This window comes from Podarcis gaigeae, assembly GCF_964106915.1.
Source record: "Podarcis gaigeae genome assembly, chromosome: 2".
Classification (NCBI taxonomy): Eukaryota; Metazoa; Chordata; class Lepidosauria; order Squamata; family Lacertidae; genus Podarcis; species Podarcis gaigeae.
This window is the reverse complement of record NC_139679.1, coordinates 83,386,020-83,412,488: the sequence shown is the minus strand read 5'-3', so window position 1 is coordinate 83,412,488 and position 26,469 is coordinate 83,386,020. Positions and strand designations below refer to the sequence as shown.

Below are 26,469 nucleotides of genomic sequence, written 5' to 3'. Positions count from 1 at the left end.
AGCACTAGTGACAGTGCATCAACACAGGAAGAAACTGGCACCGCTTTCCCTAACCCTGAATGGTCCTGGGGATAAGCTCTGTGTGTGTGTGTGCAAGTTTCTTAAGGGGGAAAGGTTGGAAAGTCGAAGATTGTTTTACAGAGCCTCCCAGGTCCACATCTGGTTGTTGCTTGAATATTTGCTGTAAAGCCTGGGGATATGAGAATTGCTTGTCGACTGTGAGTTGGCTGTTTGTGAGAAGAAGCTGTTCCTATAGACCTCTTCGCTGTTTGCCTGCCTGCAGGGAGAATTCTCTTATCTCACCTCAGAATTGGAGTTCATAGGGCATTTTATATCACTTGCAGCCCAGGAGAAATATGAGTGGAAGTATAGATTTTCAACTCTGCACCTAGACTTTGGGGTAACACTTCCTTGGACTTGGCGGAGGGAGCTAACTGCTGCTTTTGTCTGAAAAAGCCTTTGGGTTTTCATGCAAATGTTCCATTCATTGTATTTTAAGAAATGCATTTGGTATTGTTGTTTTTTACTTCTTAGATGTGTGATGAGTGGCAGGGAAACATTTGCCCAGATGTGAAAATTAGACTGTTAGGTTTCTTGGATGGGGGCTTGAGCCACTAGCATAAGCAGAAAGATTTGCCTTTAAACATTTAAATGCAGCCCTTGGTTTCAATTAGTTCTCCCCATTTTAATTTATCTGTTGATTTATGAGTTCCAGATTACTTGATCTGGTTGTGGAGTGCCACTGCTATGTTAGTCATTTGTCATTTTTGTTTGTTTATATTTTGTTTCTGGACTTAGGTCATACTACTGTGCATTCAAAGTTGGCTGTAGTTTTCAGTTCATGTCCTTTTTCAATATAGGTTACAGATGTGCATGAGTGCATTTGTACATTGGTTAAATACCATGCAAAAGAACCATGATGTGATTGCAGCAACATTTCTTTTTGTATAGTGATGTAAGCAATGTACACATGTGATAGTGATATTGATGCAATAGGGCAATTGCATGAACATGAATGCTGAGGCCATGTTTTAATCAAAGCACATATGTAACAGTTAGCATTGGCAACCTGCATAAGGAGAAAGAGAAAAAGCATGTGAATGGCAAACTGTGAAACGGCAAACCACAACTGCATCAATTTCAAATTTAAACTAGAAGGCAGGTAGAACAGAGCAGCGAGACAGAGCTAATTAATCAGGACAGGAGTTGTCTCCTAATTTCTAGTGTTAAAATGAAGATCACACTCTCTTTCACACACACACGTAAAATTTATTTTATATGTGTACAAGAGCTAACAATAGTTAATTTTATTCTGCCTATATATAGCAAAGTTTTAAAACACGAATGTAAGCTATGAAGAATTACAGCCAAAGCCAAAAGACATAACGGTTTCTTGCAATGTCAAGGTTTTTGAAATTGTACTTGTGCAGTATTAGTATTAGATGGACTTTGTGTTTCATTTTTAGCCCAAGAAGTCTTCTTCATCAAGAAGACTTGATGAAAACTTGATACCACCACATAAAAGTACAGTTACAGTCTATATATAACATCATGGTAATTTAAAAACGACAACACGCCTTGCATTGTACTGGAGGCATATTTAATACCTCTTTTCTGAACTGTGAACCAAATTAATATACCATGTTTTTGTGCTTCTGATTAGAGAAACAATTCTCAAATATAATACTGCACAGGGCACTTTGATACCTGTAGATATGATATGGAGTTCACTGAGAGTGTCACCTATGTGTGTCCCATTGAAATAAATGGAATTCACATAGAAACTGTGCTTTGATGGTAGATAAACAAACCATTAGAGATTTGTTTCCTCAACTGCTATGTCTTTTGTCGTCTAAAAATCAGTTTAAAAAAATCAGCTTCTGCTGTTATGGAGCTCTACTTATAGATCCATTTTTAAATATATATATATTTAAAAGTAATTGCATGTTAAGCCTCCTTTTGGCATTAAAAAGCCTTCTGCTTATGTTCAGACTGTCAAGCAGTTAAAATATGTATTAAAGTTTCGTGGCAGCTCAGTCAAGCAGGTTTGAGTAATAACGTAGAGAAATTCAAACTGTAATCTAAGTCAAATCCTGTAGGACAAAACAGCCAAGTTTAAGTTTTCTTTACATTTGATTTTATATGTCACCTTGATATGTTTTATATGTTGCATTCAGAGCAAACCTATATATCTCTAGTAAGTCCATTTGAGTTCAGTGGCCCTTACTCCCAAGTAAGTGAGCAGAACATTGCAGCCCTGGGTACTGAGTGAGCTTTAATATGAGTGAGCTTTAGTCCCTCTATATGCATTATTTTTTATAATCACTTTTATTTCTGTACTGCATGTTTTAAGCTGTCCATTGAAGCATCAGCAACAGTACTCAGCTACTGCATAGTCAGCTGAGGTTGTGAGGAGTGCTGATGTGGTTGAGCACAAAGAAGCTTGAGTCTAACAAGGGGAAACATTTGTTCCAGTCCTAGCTCAGTCTAAGATTCACTGAACATTTCGTATCAGCATCTCTCAGCCCCTGTCCTCATCATTAAAATGTGACTTCCCAAAATGGTGAGGGAGCTGAAGGATGAAAAGGTCCTAAAATGCCTTGCATGCTAAAAATGCTTGTTGATGATTAAATTAAAACTCCCACATTTGACCTTTTTTGGTGTTTTTGTGGAAAGGTTTGCAGTGGAGTTGAGCTGGCATTTCTCAGAAAACATAGCTGAGAAAGTTTCTGAGATTTTTCTTTATCTTGTCCGTCTCAAGGGGGAGACGGTGAAGGCCACTTCACATAATTTTCTCTGGATATTGGCCACCAATGGTTGAGGCAGGCCTTGCAACAGTGTGCTACTGTCACTGCTGGTGCCAATCCCCTCCCCAAAATACTGCTGGAGGATTTCTCCCCTCCCTGGATAAATGTAGTGAAATCCACTCCCCTTCCAATTAATTTCAAGAGGCCATTTCCACAGCTCTCATAGGCATCCTTTTCCAGTTACTTCAGACTGTTATAGAAGCAAATTTTAGTCAGCTCATCAGCTCAGGCTTGAAGCCCTGCTTTCATCAGGGACTGGCTGCGTAATGAAGTGCATTAGTGGGATCACCTAAGCACAATCCATCCTAGCAGGCTTGGCCAGGGCCTGTCAGTCAGTGATGCCAGGTGTGGGACAGGTGGCCATGGTTTTGGAGAGATGGCTTTGCAGGCCAAATTGGTACTTGTGCCAATGAGTCTTGTGGGCCAGAAGTTTCCCACTCCTAACTCGGGGGTTGTGGAGGTTTGTTAGAGTATTATATCCCCTTGCTCTTGCCTGTTTTGTGCTCTTTTACTAGTAGTGTTTACTAGTAAAACTAGTAGTAAACACTACTAGTTTACTAGTAGTGTTTGTCTGGAAAAAGCTGGGCCTTCAAATCTTCCTGTCCACCCATCAGTTTTGCTCTTAGTTTGTGTGACTTGTGATACCAACTGAGCAGAACACACTTGTTTTCCCTCCCCAGTCTATCATAACGCCTTACCCCTTGCACTCATCCTTCTGAAATTGCCTAGGGTTATTTTCTATGACGCTTCTTTCTGTAACAAAATGGTCCCCTCCAAATCAATCTTAAGGTTGCCTAGCACAAAAGCTGTAGGACCTCTTTGCCTGTAATGTGGCAAGCTTCTTAGCTGAGGGCACTTTTATGATGGGTGTATGCTGTTTTCATACAAATAACCCATAAAACAGAAAGGGAGATAAAGTGAATCCTTTTTAAAAACACTATACTTGTAAAGGTTTCCCTTGCAGAAAAGCAGTTGCATCTACCCTTCTGAAATTTGTCAGAATTTGTTCCCTCAGATGAGGCTACCATGCCTGCAAATATACAGCCAGGAACGGTTCCTTTTTGCAAGAGAAAAAAATAAATCTTAAGCATATCTAGTATAAAAAAGCCTGAACCTATTTTTAATTTGGCAGAAGTTGTCCACTCAAGGGGGCTAAGATGCTGTCAAATTTCATTCAGTTTTGTCAAAAATAAGGAAGGCAATAGCCTTTTGATTGCCCCATAATAGTGAATGAGGAAAGCACAAAGCTTTGTTTTTTGTTTTTTATTTTAATCAAAATTCTGGGTCAGACCCACAAGCCAAGTCAGACTTCCCCTGAAGCACTTTGGACCAAATCTTGCTCTTTGCTGAAGCAGGGTCTGAAGTGAATCTTGTGGTCAGTGTTCACCCCAATATAAACTATAAAGTTAATCTGCATTCATCTGTTCATAAAATGTGAACAGTCCCTAAATTTCATGAACAGTCTTGAAAATGCTGGTAGATGTGGTAAGGAACAGTTCATCATATTGGATGAAAGTATGCAGTTTAATTCTCTTAGTAATAATATTACTGTTGGTACACTGGCATTGCAAAGCTCAAACCATTCAAGCTGCAGAAATGAAGCAGAGAAGAATGCAGTGTCTGGAGAGCAGGAATGGAAACATCTGGCGTCATCAGCAAACAGAACATATTGCTTGAGAGCTGCAAACTTTCCTTCATGAAAGGTCTCCTCTAACTTTTTTTTTTTAAGCCCTACTCCCTCTTGTGCTCATTTCCATCTGTCAGCTGAAAGCTGGGCCACTTCCCTTAACTTTCCCAATTGTCTTCTCTATATTTCCGCATCTTGTTTTTGACAATCTGTACTGAAAAGCGGCAATTTCTTCCGCAAACCCCATTTTTCCTACCCCCACTCCTTTGCTTACTTTGAGGCAATGAAATATTTTATGGCCAACGGTGGAAGAATTTAGATTCAGGACAACTCTCAAGGGCAGTTTGTCTAGCAAACAAATGAAGAAAGCATGTAACGTAGATTTACAGCTCAGAGGAAGTCTATAAAGATTGAGTATAAGTGAATTTAGGAAAACAGATGCAAGTCTATATTCAAAAAGGAAATGTGTTTTCATTGAAAAGTAATTTCAGAAGTGCTGAGAACCCATGAATCCCATTGAAGCCAATGGGTGACAGAAGTGCTCAGCAAAGTTGAATATCAGCCTATTTCATTTTTATTAAGTGCCAGGACTTAAATACATTTGACCTCGGTCTGAACAATATTGCACTATTTCCATCTCAAACCACTAAGAGATGCAATCTTCTACAGCACAACAGGATCTAATAAAGATCTCTGCATTCGCACATTGTTTCACTTTTTTCACACTTTCACAAGTTTGTGCGAAAATTTCTATCAAAGTTTAGTATACTGTGTTTGTTTTTGTTCCTCAGTTGTTCCCACAGTAAGTGCTTGTTGCACATTTACAACTCACCCTTCACAAGAGTGTGTCAAATGAGTTCAAAGACCACACTTCTGACATTATCATAGTATTGCCCAATAATTTCTTTTATATGAAAAGGCCAAATGACATGTGAATAGAAATACAACATACAAGTGCTGTCAAATGCAGTGGTACCTCAGTTTACGAACTTAATCTGTTCCAGAAGTCCGTTCTTAAACTGAAACATTCTTAAACCAAGGTGTGTTTTCCCTAATGAGGCCTCCCGCTGCCGGTGCCCTTCCACCATTCTGCTTCGATTCTTAGACTGAGGTAAAGTTCGCAAACCAGGACACTACTTCTGGTTTTGCGGAGTTTGTAAACTGAATAGTTTGTAAACAGGGTTGTTCTTAAACCGAGGTACCACTGTACCATCTTCTGATAACTGTAAAAGAATCCATTTGCATATTCTCTCTTAAATATTAAACTATTGTATTTCAAAAGTAAGACATGGAAATATCCCGTATTTTAAGTTTTCCTGTAAAATAGTGTTGATGCAACAATTCTACTTCAAGGTATAACATTGAAGGCATATAAGATATTTACTTACATGTAGGTAGTTCAAGTTATTTTATTTATTTAGCAAAGTTTATCTACTGCTTAATGAAAACCCTGAATCTATTTACATAAAAGAATACAAAGCAGTGCTATTAAAACGAAGAGACTTTAAAAACAGTAGGCATAATAAAACTATCAAAATATAGATAAAATCAAGTTTTTAAATATATACACAATAAAATTAAATGTCTGGGTAAGCTTCCTTAAAACAAAAACAAGCAGCCAGTGTGGTCCCTTCAACAATAGTGTTACCTTTCCCTGGCCAGGTACATCACTCATTAACCTTCTGTCTGCATCCTGCACTAGCTGAAGCTTTCAGACCTATATCAAGGGCAGCCCCATACAGAAAACATCACAGTAGCTGAGTCTTGAATTTTCCAGTGTGTTGGTGACTGAAGCAGTGCTGTCCCTGTCCAGGAGCAGCTGAAGCTGGTGAAGGGTGTTCTTGCCACTGGATCTCCCGAGACAGCAATGGATTCAGAGGGAGTCCAACCCCACCCAGAATGAGTTAAAAGCCTGGGAACCGCTCCACCTACAGGACCTCGATCTTGCCAGGATTGAATTTCAGTTCAGTGGCCCTTCTCTAGCCCACCACTGGCATTGTAATGCCAGCAGAGCATGCAAGTAACTTCACAAAACATTCCCAGTAGAGCTGTTATTTTTCCACCACCTGTTCTTTTCTTCTTGGAGCTGCATTTCCTGTGCTGTATTCCTGTTACATTTCTCAAACTAAGGGAGGTCAGCTTGGGTTAGTATTTGGTTGGTAAACCTGTCCAGAGATACCATAGGGAAGCCGTGATGATGTTTTGGACAGTAGGCTTTGAATTACAGGAGGTGCTATCCTTCAGAGGTGATATAAAGACCACATGTGGTCATTAACAATCCCTTGGTCCTTGCCTTTACAGTAAGAATGTTAATCCCAGTGTGCTGGATTAATTCCAGCTCCTGTAATTGCTGTACATTCTACCTTCCAAAATTCCCTCTTCTGTGTAAATTTGATACTGCTTAATTCTTCCCTTCCTGGCCTAAACATTTGCGGTACATTGGTATGTAAGGCTAAACAGCTGATGATTTTGGCCTAGAATTAGCTGCATTTCAATTGGATGATAAGTAATATTTATCAGCTATGGATTGTGGGGTGTTGAGGGAAAGGGCTAGATTGTGGTATGTATTCTAAAGCTAGGAAAATCCCTTAGGTTACACAATGTTACCAGGGGGTGGGGTAAGGGGTGGTGGAAGACCTGTGCACAATCTGTTTTGTATATTAGGTTGAAGCAAACTGATCTTTCTGGTGATATCCCTGCAGCTTTGCAGACAGCTCTAGAATCGAGATGAAGTATGACATCTCCTTTCTTTGTTTATCCTTGCAATGTTGTGGATATGAATTAGGAGGCCATGTCCTCCTGACTCCTGCACTGCTGAACTATGGGAACAGTCTGACCCATGCAGAACCTTGTTTTCTGTGAGTCTTCCTCTCATGTGATATCTTGGCAGTAAATTTTACGTGTGAATGTTAATGACTGCAATATAAATGTTGCTTTCCATTGAATACTGGATTTCTTTCCATTGGTCCAAAATGCATTACCTTATGCAATAAATCAAATATAAATGAAGTTTCTGACATAACATTTTCCACATGGGGGTGGTTGAGCCTTATACATATGTTGCATTTGGAACAAGCCCATAATAGACTGTTCGCCTTGCTAGACCAACGTGGTCCTCCGTGGTTTCCAAAAGTTAATAAGCAGTTATCACAGACTATGGATATAGTTTATTTTATTAAAAAATATATCCCGCCCTTCATTGTAGAAAGATCTCAGAGTGAGTCACAACATACAAAAACAGGTCAACATAAAAATAAATAAAAATATTATACAAGCAAACAAGTCACTAAATTTCAGTACACACTACCCTCCATCATACATAGGCCAAAGGTGATGATAAGCAATGGCCAATTTATGTGCATCCAATTGACGCACAATCACACACACACACACATTGCACCGAACCCGGTAGTGACCCGAAAATGTCTCTAAAACATCACTAACAGGGAGGGATGGAGGCACAACTGGGTGGGGGAGGGTGGAACAGAACTCTTTACTTGGAAGCCGCCCCATGCAAAACGAGCATTGCCTGCACTTGAAAGGCCCAGCAGGACAGAAATGGTTTCATCTGGCACTGAAAGCTAGCCAGTGTAAGCACTAGTCCACTCCAGGGCAAGAGTGATCCACAGCTGGAATGCCGGATTGCTCTATTAACTGATTTAATAAGAGCTATCATATTTGTGCACCTGCTCGAGTCTCCCAGAAGTCTACTTTCCTGGTCTGGTACAAGAGATCCACTGGACATACTCTTCTTAACATCTTCAGAACATCATAACCATACAAAGTTCTACTGGTCTAGCTGCCTATATTTATGTCCTTCACTGGAAGGAATCACTATCACATGTAGAATTTTTGCTTCCCCAGTGATTAGCCGAGGGCCAGGCTGCCCATGAGGACACATTAGATGACCGCCTTGGATGGCAGGAACTTTCTGATCCACGAGTGACAGATGCAACCCCCGGTGCACATAGGTGCTGTTCCTTCTCCTTCTCCTTTTGGCTTCTGCCTCCTTTTTGTCCAGAGGCTGCTTTGCAGCAGCAACACCATTTGCTTTTCACCAAGGCCAGAGAGGGGTGGCAGCTGGAGGAGGATGAAGAGAAGCCAAGACTGCCACTGTTGATCTCCCCACCCTTCCCTTTCCCCTAACTCCATGTTGATCTTCCCTCCCTTTCCTCCCAATGCTGACCTTTCCTCCTGTGTGGTGTAGTGGTTAAGAGCGGTAGACTCATAATCTGGTGAACCAGGTTCACGTCTCCACTCCTCCACATGCAGCTGCTGGGTGACCTTGGGCCAGTTACACTTCTTTGAAGTCTCTCAGCCCCACTCACCTCACAGAGTGTTTGTTGTGGGGGAGGAAGGGAAAGGAGAATGTTAGCCGCTTTGAGACTCCTTCGGGTAGTGATAAAGCGGGATATCAAATCCAAATTCCTCTTCTTCTTCCTGCCCTCAGATCCCAGTCCTTACTTACTCCACTGTAAGTGTGCATAGTCCTGCAGCCAGGAAAACAATGAATTTAGCAATGAACCTTCCCTTTTATTCAACAGATGGACGAGCTCAAGGTGGTCTATGTGGTCCTCCCCCTCCCCCTCCCCACAACAACCCTATGAGGTAGGTTAGGCGGAGAAGCCGTGAATGGCCCCAGGTCACACAGTGACCTTCATAACAGAGTTGGGGTTTGAACCCCGGTCACCAACATGCCTGGTCCAACACTCTAACCACTGCTCCTTGCTGGCGCTCTACTTCCAAGCAGGATTACTCAAAGGATTAGTTGCAGGTTGGGCTGCAAATTTAATTTAAATTAAAGAGGAGAAATCATGGTGGAATGACCATGGCATAGCCATTTTCCATTTTTTAAAGCAATACAGTTAGCAGGATGGCTTCTCTGGATGGCTGTGTTAACGGCCCATTCATTTTGGGCTTGCTAAATATTTGGGCTTGCCATCTCTCCTCCCTACCATATGGGACAATTAATGAGCAAACTGGCTGCACCATGTTTGAAAAAAGTGTATCTTTGACCATTCAGTTGAAATCCTTCATTCTTTCCCAGAACAGTTCAAATCACCTGGGCAATGCTACAGTCTAATTAATGTAGTAGAAATCCACTTCACTAATTACTTTATCTGTTCAGTAAAACAGGAAGGGGCATGTGAAAGCCCAAATCATACCAACTTGAGACTTCTGCAATAAATGAACAAGCATCATGCTACTGCTTAACTGCCACAGGAGATCTGCAACCTTGACAATCACATTGATTTCTTTGTGCACACAACATTTAGATACATAATAAGCTCTCTTACAGTATATGAATTGTAATATAAAAACCCAAGCTTTTATTAGCATAGCTCGGATATGCTTATTTTAAAATTGCAGTTATTATATGTGGGGCTTAAAGCTGTACAAGCTACTTTATTGTCCTTAGTGCTTTCATTCTCACAGTGATCCTTTCTGATAAGCACAATTATATCCATTCTACAAATGAGGAACTGGGTCTGAGAATGAATTTGGTCATTAATGTCTTTGCTGAGCCTACCTGAGGACTAATAATTAACACCATTTATTGTTGTTTCTGTTTCGTCAAGGTACAGATTATGACACATCTTTTCAGTCATTTGTCCTCCCTTGGGCTATAGTCCTCTGTGCACTTGAGTGGGAATAAATCATATTTACTTCAGTTTGGCTTTAACTTAACCATGCATGTGGATAATTGTATGGCCTTCTTTCCTAAACATTATTAGGTGCTATATGTTTTATTCAGGAGAATACCAATAGTTTAAAAATTCCTGGGACAGGATTTTGTGGGGGTTTTTTTGGTTTTTTTTAAAGGAAATCTTGTTTCAACTGTTTTTAAAATTGTCACTGGCTTTAAAGTTGTTGGAATGCCCTGTGTTGTGGGGGGGGGGGATGTTCTGCATTGTTTGGACATGCTTGTCATAAATTTCTTATTATGCCATTGTCCTATAAAACCTCCCACTGACAATGTCTGGACGAGAAAATTAGTGTAAGGTGGCTCTCTGCCCATTTCCATCATTGAGTCAGCAGCATTTCTTTCTACTTCTCACCTTCTTTCCCTAGTCAGGTCTCGTGGATGGAAGCCTCAGTATTGGGTCCAACAACCTGGACTTTTTAGAAGTTTGGTTGACTTGGAACCTGAGGAGAAGGCTTAGCCTTCAGCTCTCATATTTGTCTACCTCACTGGGGGATATAGGTAAGGTGCTCACACCATTTGTGCCTCCTCTATGAGAAACAGAATCATTACTTGATCAGACCAAAGTCCTCTCTAGTCCAGCATTCTGTTCCCAGAGTCCCTACCAGATGTCTCCGCAGAGCCATAAGTAGGATGTGAGAACAATAGCACTCTCCATGCTTATGTGTCTCTTCCCTCCCCGCCCAAACTGGTATTCAGACACATGCTGCTTCTGATCCTGAAGGTACCATATTTTCCTGTGTATAAGATTAGGATATTTTCTTGAAAAATTAAGTTTAAAAATTGGGGTTGTCTTATACATGAGGGCAGTTTCCCCCATTTTCTCAGTCTGGAGTCCGAAAAAGACAGAAAAATACAGTAATATGTAGTGCTCACGATTGCTAACCATGGATAGGCTTATTTTTCTATGCATTTATCTAATCCTCTTTCAAAACTGTCCTTGTTGGTAGTCATCAGTACATCTTGTGGGAGCAAATTCAACATGCCCTCAGTCCTGGCACTAGAGAGAGCAGAAAACTGTTGGAAGCAAAGGCTTGAAAGCAGGTCTGTTACTCAGTTCTTAGTTGATTAAACACAGGAATTTTAGTTGGTCAGCCAGATTTGCATATGTGTTTGGTTTTCGTAAATGCTTGCTTGAAAAATAATATATATATTTTAAAAAACTGCTGCCCAACTTAGTTGAGACAATGTTGTGGCTGATTAAAAGTTCTTTTAAAAATTGATCAGAGCTATTTGCTACTTATAAAGTAAAGTATATGGAGAGAGAGAGAGAGAGAGAGAGAGAGAGAGAGAGAGAGAGAAGAGCACACTTGACAGTTCAAGAACGTGTATAGAAAGAAAGAAAAGTTATTTATGGAGAAATGGAATATTGGTGAAATAAAAAATACATGTATCAAAGTAGGAAACGCCAAGAACAGGAACTAGAGCAATAATAAAACCATTGACTGAAATGTTACTTTTGGTAAGTAGACTGAAGACTTAGTAAAGTTTACTGTTATGGAATCTCATGGAAATAGTGCTTTGTGCACATAGCTTGATGTGTATTGAAACAATATATAAAGAGGAGAAATAGTAATATTTCCATCCTCAAGGAACAGTTTCTACTTGACTTATCAGTCGACTTAAGCATCTGTCATGTAACTATTGTTCTTTGCAGAAGATTTCAGGGCATGTCTTTGGGTGCACATCCAATTCATGCAAGCCACTGGAAAGACCTCTGGAACTTCAGTTTGGTTTCTTCGTGTAAATTGTCACTACAGCTGCAACATACCACTGCAGTTATATATTGAAGGGGAAGGTTGATAATGACAGCTGCCTTTTTCTTTTTAACACAAAAGAATGTCTGAGAAGCTTCTAAAGAAAGAAACTACTTGAGTAATACAATTTATCATTATCTGTAGGAACAAACTTGATGGTTCTGTGCTGACTGGTAGGACAATGGAATGGGATTGCCTGTAGACAATGTAGGGGTTTATGAACTTTCTCTACATTCAAGGAATCTCAAGATATGCAGAAAAAAATATTAGCAGTATTATAATAACTGTTACCACTCCTCTCCTGTTGAGGGCTGTGCCTGCAGAAAGCTGTTACTGTTCCATAGGAACAGTATATTTGGAATGGTTTTGAAGCCTGACTAAAAAGTGTGAAGGTTTCTTCCCATGGGGAACAACAAAGAAAAAAAGGAACTCTTCCCCAAAATCATGAAAAGGAATGTTCTGCCAAGGGGCAGAGATTATTTTTTTGATTTGGACAAAGCAACAAAGCACACCAGGTCCGTTCTTCAATACATATATTTTATTTATAGGATGAGGAAATAAAAAGCAAATCAAAGAAAGACAACTTATGTCCTTTCAGTTACTGGGAACCCCTGAGAACAGCAATTGATGTGTGAAGTTTCAAGAGACGGACTTTCCCCACCATTTTATGTCTTAATCTCATCAACCATACTGCATTTCACTAAATTATTCTTGAACCACAGGTTGTTTTAGTAATTACACTCACAGTGTTGGTTCCACAACACTTTTGATCATGTTTATATCCTTGGACATATTAAGTGTGCAGTGGCAGGCAACCAATATAGATAACTGTGCAGCTGTGCTGGTCCCGGGGGAAGGTTACCGTTGGCGTAGTCAAAGTCCAGTCCTGGGTCACTAGCCTGGAAACAGTTCACAAGGAGCGGGGCGAGGTCCGAAGCCGGAAGCCGGGCGGGGACAGGAACACTGGAGGGTCAGGTCTGGGTCCGGGCAGGAACAGGTACTCAACAACGACGTTGCTCCCACAACCTGGGACCGGGCTGACTGGCCTTTATCTTCTCTGAGGCCAGGGGCAGTTCCGGCCCCCAGGAGACCTGCCTCTCCTGGCCTTAAGGCGAGCACTCCTCCTGGGAGAAACCAGTTCCCTTCGCCTCTCTGCCCTGAGCCTCTGCAGTTCAGGAGAGGCTGAAGGGTTACTGGGCCCAGGGGGAGACTCACGTGTAGGCACTGAGTCCTCAACCACCTCTGGAGCCAGAGTGGATTCACCTGGTGCCTGCTCCTGAGGATCCAGCACAGGTGCAGGCACTTCAGAATCAAGGCCCTGCCCCAGTTCAGCTGGCCCTGGAGGCGGGGACTCCTGTGCAGGCTGGGATTCCTCCGGTTCAGCCTCTGAATCGGATTCCCAGGCCATCACAGCAGCCATCCCAGATACTTCCTAAACAGGTGGATGGCCTTGAGACGTCATCAAGGACTATCTAGAGATGAATAACAGATGCCCAGCATGTACTGTCTGAGACAGATACAGCTCAGCAAAAATGAAACAGAAAGCAAAGGAAGAAAAAGCAAGTCTGACTACTAAGAGGTGAAAGTAAACTGGTCATAGAAGGAGGGAGTGCATTACACCACACTAACTCCTCAATATCACAACAATCTTCCATATATTTTCAACACACAGAAATTGGAATAAACCTGAACTTCAAACCTCAAAGACCATGATGTGGATAAAAGGGGTTTTGCATCTTGGAGCAAGCAACAGCTTTGAGGGTGGTTTTCATTAGGGAAATAGCATGTGGGAAAGGGTTAAAGCTCCTTTCATCATGGTTGCAACCTAGGACAAAGACACCCCGGTACTTTTAAAAACAAGAACATAATATGCATTTCTCATCATATCTACTTCAGCCTTCTGACTTGCATATCTGATATAACATTTAGCTTAGCATCATGAATTGGTAAAGACAGTGCACAGTTACACAGGCATTGTTATCTTGAAGCAATTGACTAAAACAGCACAATACAACAAAGTTTTTAAAAAATCAAAGGGAAGGGATGAGCTCTTATTTCAGTGCGTCACTCTCAGCTGTCCTAGTTTTCATTTGGAAATGGGTATCATTTCTGTTTCTTGGTCTGCTCAAAATTGGTCTTGAAAGCTTTTTCCGGAACCTTCCGGAGTCAGCCTTGATCTGATTGTTTCTGGCCCAGTCCAGTCCAGTCAAAACTTGAACACATCCAGGCAGAAATGCCTCTGATGTTTTCTGCCATATCTTGATGAACAATACTTAAGGAATTACTGAAGAGTCTCTGTAAGATTTACTTTGAAGGTGATTCCAATGGAGTTTTATGTCAGCGAAAGAGAAGGTATTTTTGTGTCCTTCGTTTGTGAATGTGCAGATGTGATCCTGAGAGTTTTACGCATGTAACAAGAAATTGGAGAAATTGGATATTTGAGAATGGAAATTGGTGGTCTTCCAAGCAATATGGGATCTAAAAGTGCTAAATCCTTTAATAAATAAACCCTGATTCAGACTGGAATGTCTTGGCTTGATCTTAAAGGTGATATTATGTAGGCCTTCTAACAGTCAACTGGCCTTAAAGATAATTATCTGTACATTCCAGCCTTGCTTCTGCCATCAGCAGTGCCTGGGATCTCAGAGAAATAAATGTTATTTCCCTTACAAGTATATTATATTTAGACTAGCCTCACTCCTAATCATTTTGTATAAACTCTGCTCTTTACTGGAAATATTTGAAGAGGAAAACTTTTCTTTAAAAATCCTGTAAATTCTGCTGGCTACAGAAGCATATGTAAGTGTTGTTGTTAAACGCTGTCCATATTTGAGTGACCATTGAAACTCTTTTGTAAGGCCCATCACATACATGAATTCACGCTCCAATTTATATAAATAGTTCTGATCATGCTTGCAGTGGGTGAAAGTTTTCGTACACTTCTGTTTTGAACCTTGGGGACAGAGTACACAAAAAAATAAACTTGTTTAGAATGTTGATTACAATCTAAATCCTTTGTTCATGGTGGAATAGAAAAAGCACAGTAATTAATACTCTATTTGATATAAGCAGCTGTATCCAACTAAATTTTACTCAGAGTAGAGCCATAAAAATGAATTGAATTAGTTGTGCCAATTAATTTCAGTGGGACTGCTCTGAGTATGAGTAAGATGGGAGACAACCCAGGGACTATAACCCATGTTCTAGTTAGTTGAAATACTTGACTGCTTCATTTTATGGGTTTGGATGAATGTATTCACACTTATTGTCAACAGAGCACCCCACAACTTCAATCAGAATATATTTCCCATTCCACTTGCTACTCTAAGCTGGCAGTGTCATCTACGTGTTATGGGTAGACTTATTAAGGTAAGGCAGGGGTGGAGAACCTGAGGCTCAGGGCCAGATATTACTCTCCAGGGCTGGATCTAGACCAGGGATCAGCAAACTTTTTCAGCAGGGGGCCAGACCACTGTCCCTCAGACCTTGTGGGGGGCCGGACTATATTTTTTTGGGAGGGAAAGAACAAATTCCTATGCCCCACAAATAACCCAGGGATGCATTTTAAATAAAAGCACACATTCTACTCATGTAAAAACACTCTGATTCCCAGACCGTCCATGGGCCGGATTTAGAAGGCAATTGGGTTGGATCCAGCGCCCGGGCCTTAGTTTGCCTACCCATGATCTAGACACATCAAAGAAGCTTTTCAGTTAAATGCGTTGTAAACTTTGTATGAGAAATCTGGTTGGCAAAATCAGAACTCCACAGCGCCATTTGGTGTCACAGTATGCATATACAATGCATATAAAGCACTTTTTCTTTGCCAATGTAGCTGAGTCCCAGTTCTCTATGTCAGGACTTTTCCCAGGCTACATCCTCTCCCCAGCCACATGCCTCACCAGTTCTACTTTTCAGCTCCTTGAGTGCTCTGGCTTGGCTGAAGTGTGTCCTTGAGTTCTGATCATTCCTTTTGCTTGCCTAGATGGTGCATATGAATTTTTGCAGGAGGAAGCAAGGAGGAACATTGGCCATAATGAACCATAAACACTAGTTGTATAACTTTTTAATTAATTTTTTTTTTAAAAAGAAGAATAAGTCTCTAATCCTTGTAGAAACTGAGATGTGAAGCAAAAATGTCCAGGTGCTATTCTCATTTATTTTGGCGGTTTTTTAAAAAAAACACGTTTATTTTAGATCTACAAAAGAAACCACACCACAACCCCATGAAATATAATATTCATTAAGAAACAATACCCAATGCACATCAGGGCAAGTATTATTATTATTATTATTATTATTATTATTATTATTATTATTATTATTATTATTATCGTTTCCCCAGCCACTCTGGGCGGCTTCCAGCAAAATATTAAAAATACAATAAAACATCAAACATTAAAAACTTCCCCAAACTGTATTCCCCAAAATTGGCCAGGCAGCCAGAGCCCCTTTGCTGAAGAAGGGAAACCAGACAGCTTCATAGAATCATAGAGTTGGAAGAGACCACAAGGGCCATCGAGTCCAACCCCCTGCCAAGCAGGAAACACCATCAGAGCACTCCTGACATATGGTTGTCAAGCCTCTGCTTAAAGACCTCCAAAGAAGGAGACTCCACCACACTCCTTGGCAGCAAATTCCACTGTCGAACAGCTCTTACTGTCAGGAAGTTCTTCCTAATGTTTAGGTGGAATCTTCTTTCTTGTAGTTTGGATCCATTGCTCCGTGTCCGCTTCTCTGGAGCAGCAGAAAACAACCTTTCTCCCTCCTCTATGTGACATCCTTTTATATATTTGAACATGGCTATCATATCACCCCTTAACCTCCTCTTCAAATGTATCTGATTCAGCTTGGCCCTTTGCCAGCCTTAATGTTGGTTTTTCTAAGAGGGGAAGGTGCCTTATGTGTTTCATGCCAGTCCAAAGTGGTCTTCCAATCCCTAGCCACACTCATCCTTGCAGCAACCATGTGTTTCAATCTGGGGTCCAAGAAGAGAGACAGCAAAACCAGAGGTAGTGATTTGGGCAGCGCATGTGAGCTGGATCACCCAGAGGGCAAAGCCATCACATGGGCCCTATCCCTTGTTTTAGTGGTAAGTAGAAACATGTATGGATGCCAGGCATATCTGTGGATGGATAGCAGGTCTGCCCTGGCCACAACACGTTTATGTTACCAGATCTAGCAGAAACATTTGGTTTTTTGAAATACTTACTTGTCCCCTGGAAAAATCCCCGCAGGTGGGTGAGTCTGCTTTACAAAAGTAAAATGGATAGTTGTTGCTCCACCTATTTTTGCTACTGAACCCACCCATCACTAACATGGTACGCAGGAGGTTATCTGGAAGGTAATGCAATCCTTTTCTGAAATCATTTTTATTTGATTTTACAAATGCAAATTAGTTACAATGCCAAATACATATCCATAAAAAGAGATTTCTCTGAATCTCACGACTTTCCCTCATCCCTTCCATGGGTCCTATTGTCAACATTTCCAACTGCATATTATTTCATAGTCTATATTTTGTATCTATCCACATTGTCCATAATATTTGTTACATTACAAGTGGGATTAAAATCCTGCTAATGTTTTCATCTGCTTACAGTCGTCTCCCAAATAAATTATAAACTTTTCCCATTCTTGAATTTCTTGTCTTCTTGGACTCTGCGTTTCCTGGTCAGTTTTGCCATTTCGGCATAGTCTAACAGCTTATTTTGCCAGTCCTCTCTGGCAGGAACTCTTTCTTCTTTCCATCTCTGGGCTAGTAGCATCCGTGCTGCTGCTGTCATATACAGAAAAAGTCTTTTCTGTTCCTTTGGGATGTTGGTACCTATAATTCCTAATAGAAAGGCTTCTGGTTTTATAACAACAACAAAAAACCAAAACCAAAAGTTATTTTAAACATTTTTTTTTCAGTTCATTATATATCATTTCCCAGAAAGCCTTTATTACCCGGTCATGTGATCCTTGATCTGAAAATGTTCCCCATTCCTGAAGTAAGGCAAAACCTGCAATAAAGTAGCCTAAGAGAGCAAGCTTGTTTGCATGAATCTCGTATGTTTGTTTGTCTGGATGAACCTACTTATGATAGAAGCAGCATAACTCTCCTGTCTGAGTTTAGGAGGAAGCAGTGAATGGTTAGCTAGTTCTCCCTTCTCCTGAGCACCTGTTACACTTGCAGTCCTAATAATTCAGGCACAGTCTGTGGCTCCACTAAGTGCAAATCTACAGATAGCTCACACATTGGACAAAGTAGATCAATTTAAATTGTTGATCTAAATCATTATTTAAATAACCAAAAAATGAAAGGAGCCGATTTAAATCGTTGATCTGAAATAGCTTTCCAGCATTCTAATTCGTGTATTTCCAGAACACTGAGATTTCTATATTTCTACACATCTGTTTTAGTAAACAGAATTTTTAGACAACTCAGTAGGAGCATAATCTAAAACCTTCGGCTGGAGATTAGGCTCATATTAGTCTGAAAGGGCTGGCCCAGAAACCAGCATATTTTACCAAAATACTTGACCTCAAAAGTTACTTGTATTTGACATTCCTGTACATAGACAAAAAACCCCCTCTAGCTCAATATGTTTGGCAGAGGGTCATAGATTCTGTTTGGCAGAGGGTCTGCATTTATTACATTCAGATATAAATTGAAAGCAGGGACAATTAATATAACTGATTTTTAAAACAAAACAAAAAATGCAGAACTCTTTTATTTTTATTTACTTGAAATAGTATACTCCACAATCTCTGCAGTTTTACATGTGGGCAGATAATCTCCTCAAAATACCGTCCCCTTTGAGAAGTCTTTTTTTACACCCATTGGCAAAAAAGTGTAAAATTATTCACAAGTGAACAGGTGTTGCGGAAGAGGGGAGCATATCCTTAATGTGCAACCAGGTTGATAGTCCCTCATCCTGATTCAGCTGCATGTAGCTGGGTCAGGATTTGGATAGGGACCTGCATTTGGATGCTAATCTGAATGATTTTTCAATGGAAAGTAATGCATCTAGCTGTGTATCCAAGAATTCCACCCATCCACAATATATTAGCCTTAAGAAGTTTCCAATTTGGATGTCTCTGGAATGCACATTGACCGTTAGCTAACATCGACTTCAAATCTATTAAGAATGAAGTTCCAGTTTTCTTAGCACCTTGAATAAAACTTGCAATGGCTTATGTTTTAGGATGATACCTTGATCATTGTATGCCTAGATAAATACTATTTGGATGAATTTAGTAATTATTTGTATATGCATGACAAACATTTGAGCAATATACTGTAAATATGAAAGTTAGAAAGGAAATCAGCCCTGAGTACTCACTGGAAGGACAGATCCTGAAGCTGAGTCTCCAATACTTGGGCCACCTCATGAGAAGAGAAGACTCCTTGGAACAGACCCTGATGTTGGGAAAGATGGAGGGCACAAGGAGAAGGGGACGACAGAGGACGAGATGGTTGGACAGTGTTCTTGAAGCTACCAACATGAGTTTGACCAAACTGTGGGAGGCAGTGGAAGATAGGAGTGCCTGGCATGCTCTGGTCCATGGGATCACGAAGAGTTGGACACGACTAAATGACTAAACAATAACAACATGAAAGTTAGAATCATTTCCAGAGGTGTTAATGTTTGGCCTGCCATTGAATTAAGAAGTTTAAACAAAAATGGAGACTAGTATTTTAATAGCTTATTTTACATGTTACAGATTTGCCTGCTTTAAAAATATGTGTTTATTCCTTCTGATCCATGGAGATAAGGTTATTTGAATTAGAAACTTGGAAACCTATTTCAAATCAGTGATTTAAATATAAAAAATTATCCCTCAAGACTTTCTGAGCATTAGTCAGTAATGCTCAACGGGTGCAATTTGGTTTTCAGAACAGCTTCTTGCTTGTCCAGTGCTATAGAGAATGTAAAATGAGAGTCTGCACATGTACAGAGTGTGCTCTGAGTTTGTCTTAGTTTGTCTTTATAAACACACAGTTCAGACAGCGCTAAGCAAGCACCACCAAAAGTTGGTTTTTAAGGCTCCCAGGAACGGTGAGCAAAGGGAAGATGATTAATTTGTGAAGTCACATTAATTATGCACTCTTACCCCTTGCCCCACGTAACCCAAATAATATCTAGCATCAGTTGCTGATGAGTAACAGTATGCAGCTACCTCTTTCTGATATTCTGAAGTAAAATAACTTAGTGTTATTCCATATATATTGGCATTTTAGTGAGGAAATTGGATGCAAAATGTAATAATACTGTACAAAATTATTCAGTACAGTTTGTACAGATTATTCCTTGGGATTCATGCATTAGCATATAACCTCTGCTCTGCCACATTGTGTGTATAAATAAAGTGAAGTGTTTTCTTGTATTTATCCATTTGCAGGACTGGACAACTTCAGGTTAAGTCCTATTCAGTCATCATAAATGAGCATTAGCAAATGCTTTCAGTATTTAGTTTTTGGTAGATTTGTCAGATAGAAACAAACGAGACAACCTCATAACATAAGTGCTGTTAAGAATGAATAGGATGGATGTTGAATTGCAGATTATCTTACTTTGCAAATAACATGCCTAGCACTCTTTTTTTGCTAGTTTGCAGATACAATGCCATTTTTATTCTAAATTAATCCGCTCATGGTATCTCATGTTAATCATGAAATCTAAATGCATTATTTTACAAGTATATTTTAATAAGTCTAAAAGTGTGAACACCTCAACATCAGGCACAAAGTGTTTTTCTTCCTATGAAGAGTGAGTCTTGCGACACCCACCATTCACTTCTGTTGCTTCACAGAAACTAATGGGATAAGCATCCCTGATTTCTATATATCACAATTAATGCAAGTGGTAAAGTTGCCTTCTGGAGTATAGTGTTGCAAGTGTGCTAGGAATCTATTTTTGGCAAGAAAACTCCCAGTTTGCCCTCTCTCCCTTAAACTGACCTGCTGGATGAAATAGTAGATGTGTGTATGATTCTAGGCATACCTTCCCCTAAGATCAACATTTGTACACACTTTAGTCACCTTTTATACGTAGTGCTATTGACATTAACCAGAGAGGCCAGCCTGACAGCACTGTACTTTAACACCAGCTAAAGAGTTGTTCTGCTCTACTTGCACAGTTTATCTAGAGATCCTGGGGGGGGGGGGGTGGTTTTTGGTGTGTGTTTTTTAAAAATCACAAGCCTAATTGTTTTCCATCAAAGAGAATTCTCTTCTAGGCAAACTATCCTGTAAGGTAGCAGGATTATCTTGAAGGTCAAAATTGACATAACTATGAAAGCAGGGTATAATGACTAATCCTTCTGCTATCAAAGTGGGTCTCCCATGTTGAGCTGCACTGAAGGGGAAAATGAATGGCAGGACACTGGAAGTTCCTTTATACTGGAGATTGGTACCGCAGAAGTGTGCAGGAATATTGTCATTTTTAAGTATGCCCCATTAGTCTCCTATTAACCTATTGGAATTGAGAGATGTGTGCATGGTATGCTGTCAGCTGGGGCTGGCACTGCCTGTTTGCTTGCCTTCAACTTGGGGCATGGAGTGAGCAGGAGGGAACTGAACTTGGAGAATATGGCTGTTAGCTTCTTATTCTAGAGGTTGCTTAGCCTCAGCCAATAAAAATCACTGGAGCTCCTGGACAGAGGCACCCCCCCCCCATTTGCACCTCTCGGCCTGCTCTCCAGTGGCATGACTGTTGCCTCATCCCTCTTACCTACAGACTCCATGGATCCCCTAGGCAAGAGGAAAGTGTGCTGTATGGCAGCCATGTCCTGAGCTTACAGGATATGACTTCTGGCTGTGTCCTCTTGCCCACCAGCCCAGTAGAGCTGAGTCCAAGAAACCTGTTGTGCCTCTTCTGGTCAAACAGGACATGTCCTGGCTCAGTAGAGTAGTTGCATGAGCTTTCCACAAAGAGAACTCCGTGGAGCCCAAAAGCTTATTGTGATATTAACATATGAGAGTGCTGGAGGTGAAATAGTTAAACAGGTTACCCAATCAGAACCCAGGGGGTGGAGTCAGAGGAACTATAAAACCAGCTCTGGGAGGGGCAAAGGAGTTCGTTGGGAGTTGGGTGGTTGGTTGGAGTGGGAGTGAATTGGGATAGAGTTTGTGGGTAGGTTGAGTTAGTGTAGCGAAATAAGCTGAGTCAGGAATAGTTAGGGGCTAGGAAGACAAGTAAATATCTGAGAGGTGCTTTAGTGAGTGAGAGCTGGTAGTGGAAGTTATAGGTCTGGATAGGCACCCCATGAATGTAATTGACTGATACTGTTTATGAAACCCCACACTTGTTAAACTGCCATAAATAAGCAGAAGTTTATGTTCCAATTTAACCCTGACTGGACTCAGTATTGTACCAGGTAAGGCCTGGGTAGTGGCAGCGAGAAATAAAGTGGTGGCACAGGGATCAATAGACAGTGAAACGTCCAGGGACTTATGTGAAGAGGAATGGATAGATATGAAGGGTAAAAAAAAGGGGGGGGGGAGGGAAATACATTCCATTCACTCTGTCCATCTTTGCCTCCTCCGTGATTTTTTTAGATTTATTATCAGTCTATAACAGTATGTCTAAGTTGGACCTGGGTATTGATACTCTGACAATTTAATCTTTAAATCTGAAATTTTTGTGTGGAAAATTTCTCACTCCTGCAACATTTCATAGAGCAATTTTAAAATTAAAAAAGCAAAGATGTGAGCAACACACACATATATAGACACCATGTATAATCAACATATTTGCTATGAACAGATTCCCATACTGGTCAGTCAGATAAGTCCTGCTTTCAGGCTTCCCATAGGGTTGAAATTTAGCATGGTGTAGTAGTTAAAGTGGTAGACTAGGAACTGGGAGACCAAGGTTCAAATCCAGCCATGAAGCTCACTGGGTAATCTTGGACCCAGTTGCTGCCTCTCAGCCAAAGCTACCTCACAGGGCTGTTGTGAGGGTAAAAAGGATAGATCAGTTCCTTGTTCCTTGGAGAAAAGGTGTAATATAACTGAAATAATAAATAAAAAAGTAAAATTGTAAGTAGTGCCCAATGTGGTAGCCATAAAATTTTCTGAATTACCTTATTATGTAAAAGCCTGCTTATTTGACAAGAGAAGGGGAATCCAGGCTTAGAGTTAACTGTTTATTTACACATTACCATTGTGACCACTTAATTCATATGCCTTTTTTTAGTTAGAAGAACTCAGGAATGCCCTGGATAAGACCAGACAAGAACTGGATGCTACCAAAGCACGGCTTGCCTCAACGCAACAGTCTCTGGGTGAGAAAGAAGCACATCTAGCCAATTTAAGAATAGAACGGAGAAAACAGTTAGAAGAGATTCTGGAAATGAAGTAAGTGCACATATATTTTTATTTTGATAGGATTCAAGGGAACATGATTTTTCATTTTATTTTCCCTTTCTGCTCTATGGATATACTTTGTTTCGTGTGCATCCTTAAAAAAATGAGAACAAGGGGTGCTTTGGGGTATGTGATTTCACTGCATTGGGATGTGTAATAATTAGCGCTGAATCATTTGGCTCAGAATTTTTCACTACTTTGCGGGCTGGGGCAAAACATCCCCATCACCACTTGAAGACTGGGTTAATCTTTTGCTGTGGGTGACTTTGAAGAACTTAAAATGGAGGCTGTGTTAAGAACAAGGTGGCTGAGGACCCCCCCCCCCCAAAAAAAAGAGCTTTGCCTCGGCTTTAAGCAGTGAGGCAGCTGCCCTTGTCAGCCTGGCAATGTTCCCTTTGTCATTTGTGGCAGAATACCCCACCAATGACAGCTTTCCCCCACCTTCATATGGACACAGAGGACAGGCAAGAAGAGAAGAGACTTTCAAATTTGTGCTAACTGTGGGATCCTTCCTGTGCAACGTGTCACAAATTACAAAGGAATTCAAAACGGATGTCAAATCTCATCTAGGGCAGGCAGCTAAGAGTGTGTGTGTGTGTGTGTGTGTGTGTGTGTGTAGATATAAATCAAAGCCTCAGCCACCTCATCTTTAAGATAAGCCCAACCCAACCCAGAGTTCTTCAGATTTGCCCATGTTTGCTGCCCCTCTGCTACTTAGTCCTATTCAGCACAGCCTTAGCTATAATGATAAATATTAATCATAGCTGCAAGCTTTAAAAACACAGTACCCCTGGGTTTTGAATCTTACTCATCCAAAACATCTGGGTATCGCAACAGTTCCATATAAGCAACCAGGTTTATTTACATTTCTGTTTGTCCTAACTTTAGTCACAAAGGGGTCAAGACTTTGTTAATGAGCCTTTGGCAGCAGTCTAAGGAGAAGGGCCCTGCTGGATCAGGCCAGTGGCCCAACCAGTTCAGTATCCTGTTCTCACTGTGGCCAACCAGATCCCCATGGGTATATTCCCTGATATATCTATTGAGCCTAGTGAGCATCTCTGGGACTACTCTTCTTCCCTGTAGTCTTTGAAAAGAGATGTTTTGTCATTAAATAAACAACAAAGCTTTCTTTTGAGCAATTAGGCTTTTAAAATGGAAATGGTCCATTAAGTTAGCTAGACGTTAGAAATGATGTGACATATGTATTTTAACTTAAGAAACAGTTCTTGCATTTCTGAAAGAACACAGGCCACTCATTAGATTTCCTTCTGTGTGACAGCATTATCACTAAAGGTGGAATAACTTGTTTTAAATATTAGTACCAAAGAGGTGGACTACTATGCCATAGAAACTAGGTTGCAAAAGATGTGGGTTTTGTCAAAGAAGATTTTTGATAGCTGACAGCCCTGAGCTTTAGTGTATTATGTCTGGGTGAATATCACGTTCCTGAGGAATACTAAAACTGTTTTAATCTGTGTGACAGGACAAGGATGATAAAGTCACTTATTATTTATTCTTTTACTAGTGCATTTTCCATAGGAGGGTGTAATGAGATGGGAGGAAAATCAGTTTTAAACAGATGTTGCCAAGATTACAAAGCAGAATTGGTGAAAAGCTATAAGCATTCCACACTATCACTATACTTGTTCTTAAGAAACTAAAAAAAGAACTGAAGGATATAATTAAATTGAACTTCCTCCCCACCATAAAGATAAGTATACGTAATTATAGTACATTAAATTTGCAGCACATTCTTTGAAATTGATGGCCTCTGTAAGAATGTGCCCAATGTGGGCACATCTATAGCAAGGAATACACAAAAATTAAGCAGACAATATTTTGAACGTACATTGAAAATATACATGCCATTTAAAAGGCTTCATCTTTCTATAACTGCCGTGCTCAGCAGATCTTATCTAAATCCGCATTTGCCTCTCATGGATGTGAATTCTTTAGGAAACATCTTTAAGAATGTATATAATAGGCGTCATCTCCACAAACAATTTGAAAAAATGTATACAAATGAAAGCATTGTGAGGTTTAATACAATAAATTTCCTCATCAGTTTATTCGCATGCTGCTTTTCCATGGTACATCTTGCAGAAAGCAGGTTACAGGATCGGAAGGATTTACTGTGTGATACAGTATTTGTTCCCTGGAGTTCCTCAGGTTAGGTTTTTTTTCCTCCCTGAACTTTGCTTATCATACTTTCCAAAGGTGTGCTAACTGGTACGTGAGATCCTACCATTATAACCTGGGCTGGGCTGCTGTTGTAATCCCTTGCTATACCCATCCAAACCACTTGCTTAAGATTCACCAGCAGGGCAAGATCCACCAGCAGGTATCTGGTTCCTACACAAGCTGCTGCCCTCAAGTGCCAGCTTTCCCAAGGCTTCTGCACACCGTGAGGAAAGAGACCAGTGAATCATTCACCCAAGGCTTTTAGGGAAGATTCCACTTGTCACAGGGGTCTGAAGTTTGCCTGGTGAAGCTGAGGAGCAGCAGCAGTGCAGCAAAGCCCTCCAAGTATCACTTCATAGGAAACCTCATTGATGAACTTGTTTCTTTAAAGGGCAATGTGTGCTGTATTGATGTGCAGACAACCTCTTCTGGATAATTAAAAAAAAAAGCACCTCCCTCTGACAGAAATAATGGCAGCAGCTGGAAGGAGTGGATGGTGCTTCAGATGATAATGAAAACATTTTCTTAACAACCTTTCCTTTACATAGGTTGTAAAGAATGCACCATATACTTGCTTTCAGATGAAGAATGGTGGTAGATTTGGGGGTAGACTATGTACAGCATTGTACTTAGCATGAATATAATTTATCAGTATGTTATGCTAACAGGGATCAGTGATGGCCACCAATTTTGATGGCTATAAAGGAGGATTCCACAGATCCCTGGAGGATAAGGCTGTCCATGCCTACTAACCATGATGGCTATATTCTACCCAGTGGCGTCGCAATGGGGGGGGCAGTTCTCCTCGGGCGCCATGTCTGTAGGGTGACAAGAAGGCATTGCGCTGGGGCTCACGGAGGCGTGAGCAGCCATCGCGCCATCGCAGCCACATGTGGAGGATCCTCCGTTCACGGCTGCGGCCACGAGCATAGGATCCTGGCGCCGACAGCAAACCGCTATGTACAGTGCATGTGTGGCGTTGCACGCATGCGCTGTACATAACAATGCCGCACATTCGCTGTACATAGTGATTTGCT

General features: G+C 40.7%; 1 protein-coding gene and 1 long non-coding RNA gene across 13 annotated transcripts in view; both read left to right on the top strand.

Moving 5' to 3' along the window:
* On the top strand, positions 1-7,591 carry LOC310838998. Its single transcript, XR_014561282.1, has 2 exons — positions 1-3,324; positions 3,361-7,591. It is a non-coding gene; the product is annotated as an uncharacterized lncRNA (long non-coding RNA).
* ERC2 (ELKS/RAB6-interacting/CAST family member 2) overlaps positions 1-26,469 on the top strand; it is a 505,832-nt gene that overhangs the window by 269,623 nt on the left and 209,740 nt on the right. For all 12 annotated transcript variants that reach the window (XM_083727002.1, XM_083727012.1, XM_083727004.1 and 9 more), the window contains one exon: positions 23,082-23,242. In XM_083727002.1, the coding sequence (XP_083583128.1) occupies positions 23,082-23,242 (161 nt within the window). The remainder of the gene's footprint in view (positions 1-23,081; positions 23,243-26,469) is intronic.